Here is a 13149-nt window from a genome sequence, read left to right on the forward strand (position 1 = left end):
CTTCGGGGACATGGGGTTAGCTGTAGCAGGGACTCAAGGGAGCTGTTGTGCCAGCCAGAAAGGGATGGGGGGTCACAGGAACATGAGAGGCTTGGCAGGAGCTGCATTTGTGACAGGGACAGGTAGAAAGGTCATGGTAGGAAAAGGGAGTCTCCATCTCTTGGAGGGACATGATGGTATTGGCTGAGATGGGCTGAATGCCCACAAAGCTGGTGTTCAGGAAGGCAAACCCAGCTTCCAGCAGAAAACTGCTTTCCATGGCGCATTGGGGTTCCAGGAGAGTTGCACTGGCGTCGGACTGCCTTTCTCTCTGTGCCTGGGGAGCCCTAAATTCTCCCTTGTCCTGTTGCATGATGCTGGAACTTGTGTGGATGTCTTTATTTGGGGAAACTTTGAGGTGCTTCTGTTCACAGCAGCATTTTGTCTCTTATCTTCTGGCCTCGAAGAGTCTGTCCCTTGCAGAGCCCATCCACAGCCTCTCTTGCATTTGCTGGGAGAATAGAGTTTAACTTTAGAGCCCTGCAGCTCTTGTGTCCAATGCCTGCAGCCCAAAAATGGAGCACAGATGAGGCTGAGACAACTTCCTGAGCTGCTGAAACCACCACTGACATGGTGGGGGTTTGGCTGAACTGCTGGGGTGTTTGCTGTATTGCTGAGGCAGCTCAAAACTGGCCTGGGACTTCCTGCTCTGTTTTTCCCCAGTGCTGATCCATAGGCTTGGACAAGTCTCTTGGCCTCGTCATGGCTCTGTCCATGCCCCAGTGGGGCTGGGAGTGCTCCCCTGCTCTCCTGGGGCAGTGGCTGCACTGTTGGCTCGGCCCTGCGTGTGAGTGGTTTCCTAAGTGAAAAACAAGAGTTTAAGACAGACAGGAAAGGGAGGGGTTCTGCTTATGTGCCATTAATTGCTTTAAGATGTTCTGGCTCTTTTGGATCTGGATGCTAAATATAAAACTGATACTACATAAATAAATGATGAAATACAAGTGACATCTGAAAAGCACTTTGGGATGTCCCAGTTAAGAACCTAAATAAATAACATGTATTATTGTTGTTGCAATTACTGTTTTCCTTTTTTAGCATGGAAAAATGCCTGTGCTTACAGAATGTTTTGTGAAGTCCTATCTGGTAGAAATTCAGCTGTCCCATAGAAACCAGTACCCTTTTGCCAATTTCTATTAGCTCTGTTATTTTCGGAGGAGAAAATCGAAGCTGTAATGTGTTTGCACATCTCTCATGTTCTGCAGCAGATGCTCAGCTGGATGCAGGTGCAGTTTGGCTGAGGTAGAACTACCCTGATCCCTCCCTCTGCTCCTCGAGGAGAAGGGCTGGATTTGGCCCAGAATGTACCTATGCAGGCAGGGACTCACAGGACTTCAGGTGCTGTGGCTGGGGACTGGAGACTCCATGGCAGCGTGTACTGAGCTGTCAGTGTCGCACAGAAGCACTTGGTGATCCTGAGGAAGGTCAGGCACAGGGGACAAGGATACTGAAAGGAATCTAAGATGCATGTCCTAATGCACTGCCCTATGCAGTAACAGTGCTGGATCACCTCAAGTGTGTGTTCATGCCAGACATGGGTCATGCCCCCAGCTACCACTTGCCAGTTCTTTTCCTACTGACTCTGCACTTGCTCAAGGCATCATTTTCAGAGGTGATGTGTGAAGGTGAAGTGCAGGTGAGCTGGAGTGGCAGCACTGCCTTCTAGGCTGGGCCACTCACACTTGGGCTGTGAACTCTCACTGCTTCATTGTAATGCAGCTGTTTTCTGAGGGCAGTTTGCTTAAGTGATTATGCAAGAATCTCAGGCTTTCAGGAAAAAAAAAGTGTTCCTGCCCCTCGTGGCTGCAGAACTCTGCTTCAGAATGGGATCTGCTAAAGACTGTGAACTGTGGAGTCCAACAGTCCAACTTCTGAGTAAGTGGAGGGAAAATGAAGAGTCATATGCTGATTATCCTGGCTTCCTGTAATTTCTAAACCAGTTTGAAGATACTTCAAGGCCTGAATTCGTTTTATTTGACAGGCCTAATAATGACAGGTAAATGTTTGCATGTCTACACTGACATCAACTTTTTGACTGTTTGTTCAGGCCTTTTCCAAGCTGGTGTCTCGCACCAATACTGTGTCGCTCTCAGGGACAGCACTGTGACTGCAGACACTTGCTTTTTCATTGAAAAGCGGGCATTACATTGAAAAAGGAGACATCCACCTTACAAAATACCCAGAACCCAGGTTCTGGTGCAACCCAGGGCCATTGATGCAGGAGGGGAGAGGTGTGGGTCAGTGAAATGCTTTTGCACAGAACTTGGGCAGGGTGGAGGGAAGCACAGGAGAGGGGGCTGGGTTTTGCTCCGAGCATGCAGATGGAAAGAGTGAGTCATTTCCACTGCAAGTGTTTTCTTGCAGGGTGCCAGGACTGTGCACTCATCCTCCCCTTCCCTACCACTTAGCTTTTTATTTCTCTGAGAGCTCCTGTGAGGTGCAGCCATCTCCATGCCAGGCAGAGCAGGGGAAGAGTGGGACACAGCAGCCTTGTGCTGCTGGCACTGCATTTAGAGCTGGAGCGTCGCACTGCCACGTAACTCCTCAAAGGAGATGGGAGTGTGTGGACTCTGACCCAGCCCTCTGTCTAATGAGACCCTTAGCAATGATGTGTTGCTGTTTAGAGGTTGCTTTCCTGCTGCCCGTGGAGGGCTGTGCAAAGCCTTGCTCTGAGCTGTGTTAGCACCTGATCACTCCCTGGCAGGCCCCTTCTCCTCACCAATTCCTTCTTCCCTTCCTGTTTGCCCATGGGGCTCCTCTCCTGTCTGCAGTGCACACCTTCTCTGCCAACCCCTTGGCCTCCCTGACCCCCGTCTCCTGCCTCTTGAGCTACACAGCCCAACCTTTGCACAATTTTTGCTTCCCATGATGTGGTCCCTGCACAGATCCATCCCCAGGTGCCCCATTCTACCCTCCCCTGCACCCACCACCTTGGGCCAGCTCCTGAGACTCTTCCCTCTCCATGCTTCCCCTGCTCCTCCTCCTTCTAGTGAGGTTTTCCTCCCTTGCCATTTCACAAGATGCTCTGTGTGTTTGCATGCCCACTTTACAGTCCATCCCTCTCACCTGTTCCAGGTGCAGCTGTGGTGTCTCGGTGTTTTTGTGTCTTCAGCAGAGCCAGGATTCCTGTCTGGACATTTTTCTTGTGTTTTTAAACTTTTTCTGGCCAGTGTAAAAGTAGTTTTGGCCTGCTCATACCCAGCTTTATCAACTGTTTTTCATCCTTGAGGTTTTACCATCGTACATCTGCTACATCCAGCTGAGTGCTGGTTTTGCAGCAGGCTCATGGGCACAAGCTCCCCATCACCTGCTGAGAGCTGCCACATTGCCACCCTGCTGATTTCTTCCCAAAATGTGGCTTTGCTGAGAAGCCCACAAACCTCTTGGCATCAGCAAGGCTGCACTGTGTTGTGACTGCTGCCATATGTGCTGACTCACACTGTCTCCCTGCTTGCCCTTCCTTCCCTGATCTCTGTTCCTACCTCTTCCCTTTCTCCTGGACTTTTGAATGCAAAGTCGTTGGGGCACAGACTTTATTCTGGCTTTGCAGAGGTTTATGGCAGTTCCATAAACCTTGGATGGCCAAGCCCAGAGTTTGTTTTGTCATTATTCTCTCTTATGCCCAGCAGTCTGGAATGATTTGAATCTGAGCTTTTATAAATTGAGCTCTGTAGCCTTTCTGCAAGCTTGAGTGAGAGTGTGTAAGTGGGATCAGATGGCAGTGCAGGAACTGGGGTTGGAAAAAGTGAGGAGTCACAAATGTGATACTAAAAAAAAAGACTCTCAAAGACCACACAATTTGAGTTTGCCTTGACCTGATCTTTGAATGCCTTGCTGTGGAAAAGCTTTTCTGTGGATAGAAATTGCTCAATTCCATATGCCCATATGGTTTGCCAAGTGAGTTTGCTCAGTTCCCAGGCATCATTTAAATTCTCTCATGTACAGTCAGGTTTCTTGAGCAAAATAAAAAAATGAGGACTTCTCTGCTGTTTTTGAGGTATCCTCACATTTCCAGATTGTGCATTGCAGTGGGGAGTGGTCCCTCTGCTCTGGAGTGATGCCAGTCTCAGAAGTGATGTGGTTTTAGCTGTGACAGGTGTGTCCCAAGGGTAGTTGTACACCTCCATTTTCCCCTCTTCTAGCTTTTAATTCTCCAAATTGACTTTTCCTCTCCTTTTCTATGTATTTCACCTACTTGGTCCTTTGATATTTATTTTAAAATTGGGGCTTTGCTTGGCTTTCCACATAAGTGCACTACAGAGTTGCAACAAATGAGGCAGCAAATAGATAGGCTGTAAAATGGTCGCTAAATTTTGGGGAACAGTTGTACACTCTGAGATAATACAGTTATATTCATACATGTGATCTGTCCTCTTCCTCCTTCTTTCTTCAGCTGCTCTAAAGAACCAGCACTTTTAAAATTCATCTCATTTGTGTCTCTTGCTGCTTTGAAATGTAGATGCACACACTGGGTGGGGCTTCATTTCTGAGGATGTGAGAAAAAAATCACGTGCTGGGGGCTGCTGAACCTGTAGGTTTTTCAGTGGAAGGCCCGGAGGAAGTATTGCAGGGCAGGGTGTGTGTATCTCTGTGTGCTTGGTGGCCGTTGGAACCAGGAGAAGTGAAAGTCAAGAGTGGTGCAACTCCAGTGCTGGGCTTGGCTTCTGTCATGCACTGGCAGCTGCTGAGGACTTGTGTCACTGCAAAGGGACCAGAAAATTGGTTACAAACCAGCCTGGTTTGTCATTTTCTTCTCTGGATATTGTTTTAAATGAGGGCTGAACGGACAAGACTGAAAATACAAAAGCTTTCTCACAGTTTTCCTTTGGCTGCTACTTTAAAAAAATCCCCAGATGAAACATTTTTCATTCTGTACGTTCACATCACTTGGGTTGTATCTGTTGTAATTCTGGGAGAAATGGATCTCAGAAAAGTATTAATCATATATAACAAGAAAGTGGTGTGTTTTTATGGTATTCAGATGCAGAACACTGTAAGACAGGTGGCTACTGTTTTTCAGGCACTAAAAGTTTAAAATAGAAATGTTCTTTCCTATACTTCTCCACATGAACAAGCTGTCATTGTGAGCCTTTGTTTATAAAGCAAATAAAAGGAATTTTATATGCTTTGCAGAATAGATGCAGAAGGGTGACAATTTAATCTGACTTAAGTATCCCCCTCTTTGTTAATGGTAATTCCCTTGCTAAACCATTCCTTTGCTTTCTCTCTCTGGTGGTTTCTGTCTTGGGGAGGGTTTGGGCTCAGGCTGGCAGAGAGCAGTGGGTCAAGCAAGGCACGGAGGACAAGGACCTTACTTGAGTTTTCTCTCATGCTAGGCTCTTTGTGCTTGTGCTTGGCCAAAGGCAGAGCCTTGTGTTGGTGTTTGTGGGCATGTTTCTGTTGCAGCAATTTCTCTGAATTTCCTGTTAAAATGCCAGCCAGCTCTCTTGTGGTGGCGAGTCAATAGTCCAATACACAGGCTGTTGTTCTGCCTGTGCTGTTGTCCAAGTGGAGCCACGTGACCCAGCGTGGATGAGGTCTACAGCACAGCAGACAACCCTCTGCATGGCCCCATGCTGCGAGGAGCAGCAGTCTCGGGGCAGAAGCAGAGGACAGAGAGAGCAATGTGTGTTTTCAGGAGCAGGCTGGTGTGTGGGGCTTGAACCTGTGGTTTTTTAAAGAAGGGTGAGTGAGCTTGTCTGGGAGGATGCACTGCTCTCATGTTATCTTTGTTTAAAATCATGTTTGTTTTTCTCAAGGTATTTCCCTTGTTTTTTATCCCAGCACAGTGGGCTGCAGTGCTCTGGGCTGGATGCTGCTGCTGGGTGTGCTCCGATGCTGCATCCACAGGAACCACAGGAGAGGGCAGCTCACCCCAGCCTGCCCCTGCTGTGTTCTCAGGAGCTTGGAGGAGCCCAGGAGCATCACAGTGCAGTGTCTGCCTGCCCTGGGTGAAGAGCTGTTGTGTGTGTGCCACAGAGCAGGATACCTTTGGCAGCACTGCATGTTTTTTCCTGCAGAAATGGATTGATTTTGTTGCTGGACTGGCAGCATTTCTTTGTACTTGGGTATTGGCTTCCCCTGTGGAGGAATTCGTGGTTTCTAAGACTCTAATTGCTTTAGTGTAATAGTCTTTCCTCTGGTTTCATAATGACTTTGGTGGGTACCATCTGCTGTTGTGACAGTGCTGGGCAGTGTGATCTGAGCCCAAGGTGGTGTGGGGTATGCACTTCCACCCCCAGGAAAACTAAGACTTTGAAATCCCATTTTCAGCATTTAAAGCTTTATCTTCAGCCTTGCTGGGCTGAAGGGCAACAAATATTTGGGATGGCTCCCGCCTTACTCCACAGGTCTGTTTGCAGGGACATGAACGTGCCTGGCCCCACTGGGCAGCCTGCACAGGTCAGGATGGATGGAGGAGTTTGTTTCCTCGATGGCAGGCAGGAGCCAGGCCACATCCTTCCATGAGCAGCTGCTTTGATAACAAACAGGTTGGCTTTAGAGACATGTCTGTGGTTCCTGTCATGTCCTATGGCAGCCTGGGTGATGTGCTGAGTGTGAGCATGGTCAGTGTAACACTGAACTGCAGGGAATGGAGGGCTGCTGTGTGCTGAGACGGGAAATTTGCACACCTTGGGCAAGGGGAGCCCTAGGGACTGTGTTTCTAACAGTTCCAGAGGAGAAATGCCTGTCTAGGTGCTGCAGAACCCTTCTCAGTGGCAGTGCACAACCCTTCATCCCTGGGGCATCAGATGCGTGTCACAGGGCCTGGTACTGGTTTGTCAGATATAGATTACAGCCTGCACCATGCATTTTTTCAGTATCATTACCTACCACACTAGGGGGGCTGCAGTGAGTTTTTAAGGGTTTTTTTTCATATTTGTTGTAGGCAGTGATCTGTGAGTTTTCAAACATCTCATGTGAAGATCTGGGATCCTTTTCAGCTCTTACCCTTTAGCTGTCATTGCATCCCATGAGGATGACTGCCAGGACTTTATCTTGCTGGTCATCAGAGGTATCAGATCTAGAAAAGAAATGTCATCAATTCCCCAACTTTCAAAAAGGACACCTTTAGAAACAGAGTCCTAGTTTCAGGACCATGTTGCAAAATAAAAAAGAACTAAAAATACTGTGTGATTGGAAGGCCTGCATTCCCAAAGAGATGTGGAAGGCTTGTAGAGGGACTCTAATTTACTGTTACAGCTGCTGCAGGGTGAGGTGAGACGGGGGCTGGTGTGAGTTCTTGGGATTATCGCGCTGCTTTAACCCATCAACACCGCTGAGTTTTGCCAGGATTGCTGCAGTAAATCAGAGAGGTCGACAAAGATCTGTGTGTGTACTCTGTGGGGCCCTGGTGTTGTGGGGAGGACAAGCTTTGGGGCCCCAGACCTGCAAATGGATGTCCTGTTAATTCACATTAATTTGCAGAGCTTGGCAGACTTTCAGAAGCGCACCGTGCTATCCTGAAATAAGACCGGTGTTTCAGATGATTAACTGAATTCAATTAAGCATTTAATGAGCATGAGGCTGACTGAGAGTAAATGAGTTCCTTTTCTTTGTCTACCTGTTGGGTTTTTCAGACTCCTATTTTTCAGATGGACTCTTTCTTTTCTTATTAAAGCCCTGTACAGCTCAGGTCTTGGATATAGAAGCAAGAAGTTCTCTGTGTCCAGTGGGACTGGCAGCATTTGTCACCTCATTCCCGAATCCCCCATGGCTGAGGGAGCAGGCAGCAACCCCTGGATGCTCTGTCATCCAGCCTGGGCTCTCTGCTGACTGACCTTTGTCTTTCTCACTGGTAATCTGAGGAGTTGAGGTTCCTTTCAGTACTGTGAAAGAAGTGAAGCGAAGTTTTCAGAAAGTAGTTAAGAAGGAAACTTTTTCAGATAAGGGAGCTAATTCATGCTGGATTTCTGCAGCATGGAAAGGAGACATTTTAAATGCGAAACTGTCTGAGGCAGGAGGTGTTCCCTAAGTGCATCCCAGATCCTTAGGAGCCAAAGGTACAGAACATGCACAGGACTTTTGGCTAGGATTGGTTATGGAAGAGCAATGTTGACTTCTTTGCTTATCTCACGTGTCACAGAAAACGTTGAGTTGTTTGAACTCTTGGTGGTGTGGCTGTTTATACAGTGGTGTTATACAATGCTGAGCTTTCAGTCCTCATTTGGGACTCATTTTTTTAGGCTGCAGGTTGTGCTGTGCTGTGTTCAGCAAGAGACCCTTGGTCTCATCTTTAACTTTTATTGGTCTCATCTTTAACTCCAGTCATTGTGAACAGTTCGTCCCAGAAACGCCATTTGACTGGAAGGTAACATTTGCTGCCCGTGGGTAAGCATCTGATGTTTCTCTTCCGAGAGTGGAGAGCCCAAGCACGTTGTCCTGCAAGGATGTCATGTCCAGAGGCACATGACATCACATGCTGCTGGAGGGGTTTCATAAACACTGTCCATGGCAGGGCCAAGCATCAGGATTTTGGTCAAGGTTCAAAACAAGGCAAAGTTGATGTGTTAGAATTTGGTTCCTGTTTTAATGTGACCACTCCTATACAGAGTCATTGGTTGGCTTTTGGTGTGAAGTTTGATTTTCGCAATGCAGTGCTGAGAGTCTCACTCTTGCTCATGAAATCTGAAGTCAGGTTGGGCAGCTGAGGTGGCATTTGCCTGCTTCAGAAGTTGTGTTTTTCTCATTTTGCTAAGTTCTGTTTTCTGGACTTGTTATACAGACAAAATTGGTGCAATAGGGAATGTAATGAAGCTCTCCTAATAGTTTTTGCTCATGACTCCAGGGATTTTTGGAGAAGTTCCTCTTGCTTCCCTGAAATGTGAGTGAGAATAAAACTAGGCTCTAGCCTTTGGCTGTGTCTGGGGTGCAATTTATGGAGAGGGCTTTCCTGTCTTACTAGAGGGGTGCTGTTCTTCCTTCCATGGGCTGAGATTCTTGCTTTGGCAGTCATAGCAGCAGCCCTGCTCTCATCATTCCTAGGGGAGCACAGCTCTCATCTGCTCCTCAAACTAAACCAGCCCTGAGCTGAGCAGAACCAGCGCAGGGGCCTGTATTTCTTCCAAGCTGTACAGATGAGCTGCTCAAACGTAAAGATGCTGGATCTTGCAGCTGTTAAAGCTATGGCCTGTCCAGGAGGCTTTCTTACTCCATGAAGAGATTAGAGACTGGGCTGAGACAGAGCAGCATAGTGCTTAGTTTCTTCCCCTAGCTTATTACTTAAAACTTATCCCCTCATTTCCCTCTCTGCAAAACATGCTCATCAGTGGTTACCTGCAGCACAGGAGTATCAGAGTGCTGAATAATGGGCAGTACAGTGGTCACACAGTTTGAAATTAAGCACCAGAGGTTAGTTACTGGTTATTTTAGATGTTACATACATGTAATTTTTTTCATTACCTATTTTTCCTGCAGGAAAAAACGAAAGTGGTGGAACCCTTGGACTATGAGAATGTGATCCTTCAACGCAGAGTTCAGATCTACAGTGATCCTCTCCGGGACCTCCTGATATTTCCGATTGAAGATGTGTCTGTGAGTTTTCTCTGGCTGTTTCCCATGTTTGAGGCTCACTTGTCTCCCATCCTGGTTACCTTGGAAAATTTCCACCATTAACCGCGTGTTATTTTTGGCTGCATTACTGCCATAAAACTAGAATGACCCACTGGTGGTTTAGGCCCACCACATTTATTTAAAGTGAATGTCAAGCCCTGAAGATGGAGTTCGTGCTGAAAAAGTGTTCTTTTTCCTGCAGATCTCAATCATCGGCCGACAGAGGAGGACGGTCCAGTCAACGGTGCCAGAAGATGCTCTAAAGAAAGCTCAGAGTCTCTTTGTCAAAGAGGTAGGGGCAAAGTCTGTGTGACACCTGCCTTCAGCCCTTTATATCCCTTGGGAAGATGCTCAGCTGTAGCTCCTGATCCACAGGACTGCAGATCACTTGGCTTTTCCTTTGTGGGAAGCACTGCCAAACCTGCTGCGCAGGAGGGTTCTTACAGGCGTCTCATGTGCAGAATGTCTTTTCAATGGGTGTTTTACACAGCCAAGGTGTGTGGCTTTGCATCACTTGCCTGACAAGGAGGGGATCCACAACCTCCCTGGAGCATCTGGAGCGCTGTGGGTTTGTTGTGAAGTGCTGCTCTCCACAACCATTCCCTTCAAGTGCAGTGGAATAAGAAGCGATGATCGATGTCGAGTTAGACATGCTGTGTTTCCAAGGACAGAAAACTGGTGCTTTCCAGAAAGCAGTCTCCTCCCAAATCACTACTCCTTTTTTCAGAGCCTTGGAGTGATGTAAATACAAAATCTGTAGCTGTGTGGCAGGCCAGATGCTGTGTGATTTTTGTCCCTGTGCTGAAAAGGTTCCTTAGGAAATTCTGCATTGCTACATGAAACAAGTGAAGCAGCTTTGCCCACACCCTTCCTGCTTGTGCTTACCTCACCCTGCAGTGTGTAACTTTTCAGTCTGGTGCCAGGCTTTGTTTTGCTTGGTGTAGCTTTCTAAGAGCTGTATTGTTTTCCTTTCAGTGCATTAAAACCTACAGCTCTGACTGGTACGTGGTAAACTACAAATATGAGGAATACTCAGGAGACTTTCGGATGTTGCCATGGTAAGTGTCGTGCTCCCTTGGAATGCTAATGTGTGGTCACAGGACTTAGCAGGAGCAGTCTGCCCTTTCCTTGACGCCTGTTCCAAAAGCAGCCTCTCCTCCAGAGGTGTGTCACTGAAGATTAGAGCCAGAGGTTTGTGTTGTCATGCCATTGCCCCTCAGCTCTGTCAGGGAGATGCCCACAATATTGTATGGGTCAGTGCTTCACATCCCATCTACCAGTGTGTGCACAGCCCCTCCATTTGGGATGAGGACAGAGTGCAGCCCAGGCCTATGGCAGGATAAATAGCGTTGCCAGTGTCTGCACATCCTGACCCAGGAGCATCGTTGTCCCGCTGGGTTGATGTTGCCTGTGTGCTACACACTTTGTTCCCATGCCAAGCAGATTCTCCTTGTGTCCTCAGTACAGAGAGGCTGATGTGATATTGCTGCAAATGCTGGCAGTGCTGGGGAGTTATGTACTTGGAAACTCTGGTCTGTGCCAGTGCTTCCAGCTCCAAAGCTAATTGGGGTTTTCAGACAGGCACATACATCTCAGATTTCTGCTGGATTTTTATTTTCTCTGTGATGGTGCCTGCTCTGTTCTCACTGCCCATGCTCTGGGCATATCTGGACCCCTGTCCAGGCTGTTTGTGTGCTGGAAGCTTGTTAAATGCTTTTTCTTCTTAATTGGATGAAGTGGGTCTGTTCTGAGGGTCTCAAGGGGATGTGAAGCAGCAATGGAGTAATACTGTTGATCAAATAATGTTAAAATTTGTGAATAATCTTGTTGTCTGATCTTGCTTCTTTTTTTGGTAAAGACGGAAGTTAAACTGGGGTGCTCTCTCTTTGTTCCATAAATGCAAGTCAGCAAAAACTGCAGAATCCAACAGCTAACAAGAGAAAGCTAATTACAGACTTCTTGTGCTTAATTTCCATGAAATGCACTCAGAACTTAGCTTTCCCCAGTTGTAAGGAGCTGTAGGTCTCTTGCAGTGTATTTTCTGTGCTCTGTAGCCTGCAGTTTGGCTGTTGCTTCTGGATCCAGCATCAGCTGCTGGCTCAGACAGCCATCATGTTCCAGTCATTAAACATGAAAATATGTTGTGATTTCAGCAAATCCTTTAGGCCAGACAAGATTCCAAGCCATGTGTTTGAAATTGATGAAGACTTTGAAAAGGATGAGGTAAGGAGAAGGTTGGTTTTTTGGGGTTTTTTTAATGTATTCCTGTTAAAAAGCAAATTTCACAAAGCAAAGCCAGAATTCAGTTCTTAGGAACAGTTTTTTGATGAGATGCTTTCTGCTGTGAAAATGGGATCAAAAGTGAGGCAGTGATTTATTTCAACATATGACAAGATATAATCTCTTGCAACCAAGGGTCTCCTAAGTTATCTGGAAGATTAGTCATATTTCTCATGGCTTTTTCCCTTGAAACAGAGCATCGTAGGAAGAGGAAAGGAAGAAAACAGAGAGGAAGGCTTCCTTCAAAAGGAAGCCAAGTAGTTAGTAAGGAAAACTCTTCATGTCCAGAACTAAAACTGGGCAATCTGTTTTTCAACTCTACACTGTGATTCTGGGGTTTACCACATAACCTGCAATTTTTCATCAGTTGCTTCGACCCAGCTTGTTGACAGTGTGTCAGTCCTGCTCTGTACATACTGTGCCAATGCTGGGAGGCGTTTGCTTCCTCTGGAAGTTGGCATCTTTGTGCTCAGCTGGTTGTAGGGAAGATTTGCAGCCCTGGAGCTCCTCTGTGGGGGTGGGCTGGGGGCTCTGCCAATTGGGACATCTCAGATCTGGTGATTATTTTGGATGGTGCAGATGCCATGTTTCCTGCACGTGTATATCGCATTTGCTACAGAAGGGATGGGCAGCGCTTTTCTGTTTCAAGTACCATGTGGAGATTAATCCATGCTCGTGATATTAGGAAGTTTTTGTTTACAGAGGGAAGGATTTAGTCCAGCTGTTTAAAATTCCCATGTTACCAAGATGTGAGGAACTTAGAGAGGCAAAGGGAACTTTGTTGCAGAGCTCAAGATTTGGAGGGACTGTTTTGTGCACATTTCTGAAATTATCGGGGTATGTCCCAGCACACCTCAGGTCTGGACTGCATTGGCTTCTTTATAAATGGAAATGTTTTGTCAAGTTTGGCCTTAATCTTTTTTTGACTATGTTGTTGGTTTGCATTACGTCAGTAACTTGAGGTGCTGCCTCTTTAAAAATATCTGCTCTGGGCTGGAGACATTGCTGTGCACTGTTACCAGCATGCTTCCAAAAAAGCAAAAGGACAAAAATATATTACCAAAATTTGGAGACCTTTCTTCTTCTGGCCAGTGTCTCAAATATTCAAACAAGAGAAGTTACTGAGGTTTGTTGTGGAAGAGTATTCCAAGTGCTTTCATGGATGTTTTGACGTTTATATCTTTTGTCATGGCCATATCTAAAGGATTCTGTTACAGTTTCCTGACAGGGCATTTGCATTAGAATTGTGTAATGGAAATTCAAGTAAAAGAAATCTCT

The 13149-nt window shown here is 46.6% G+C and overlaps 1 protein-coding gene across 5 annotated transcripts in view; it reads left to right on the plus strand.

Moving 5' to 3' along the window:
• DOCK11 (dedicator of cytokinesis 11) overlaps positions 1 to 13149 on the plus strand; it is an 80944-nt gene that overhangs the window by 7310 nt on the left and 60485 nt on the right. For all 5 annotated transcript variants that reach the window (XM_048318569.1, XM_048318572.1, XM_048318571.1 and 2 more), the window contains exons 2-5: positions 9457 to 9573; positions 9794 to 9883; positions 10567 to 10649; positions 11745 to 11814. In XM_048318569.1, the coding sequence (XP_048174526.1) occupies positions 9457 to 9573; positions 9794 to 9883; positions 10567 to 10649; positions 11745 to 11814 (360 nt within the window). The remainder of the gene's footprint in view (positions 1 to 9456; positions 9574 to 9793; positions 9884 to 10566; positions 10650 to 11744; positions 11815 to 13149) is intronic.

This window comes from Corvus hawaiiensis, chromosome 14, assembly GCF_020740725.1.
Source record: "Corvus hawaiiensis isolate bCorHaw1 chromosome 14, bCorHaw1.pri.cur, whole genome shotgun sequence".
Classification (NCBI taxonomy): Eukaryota; Metazoa; Chordata; class Aves; order Passeriformes; family Corvidae; genus Corvus; species Corvus hawaiiensis.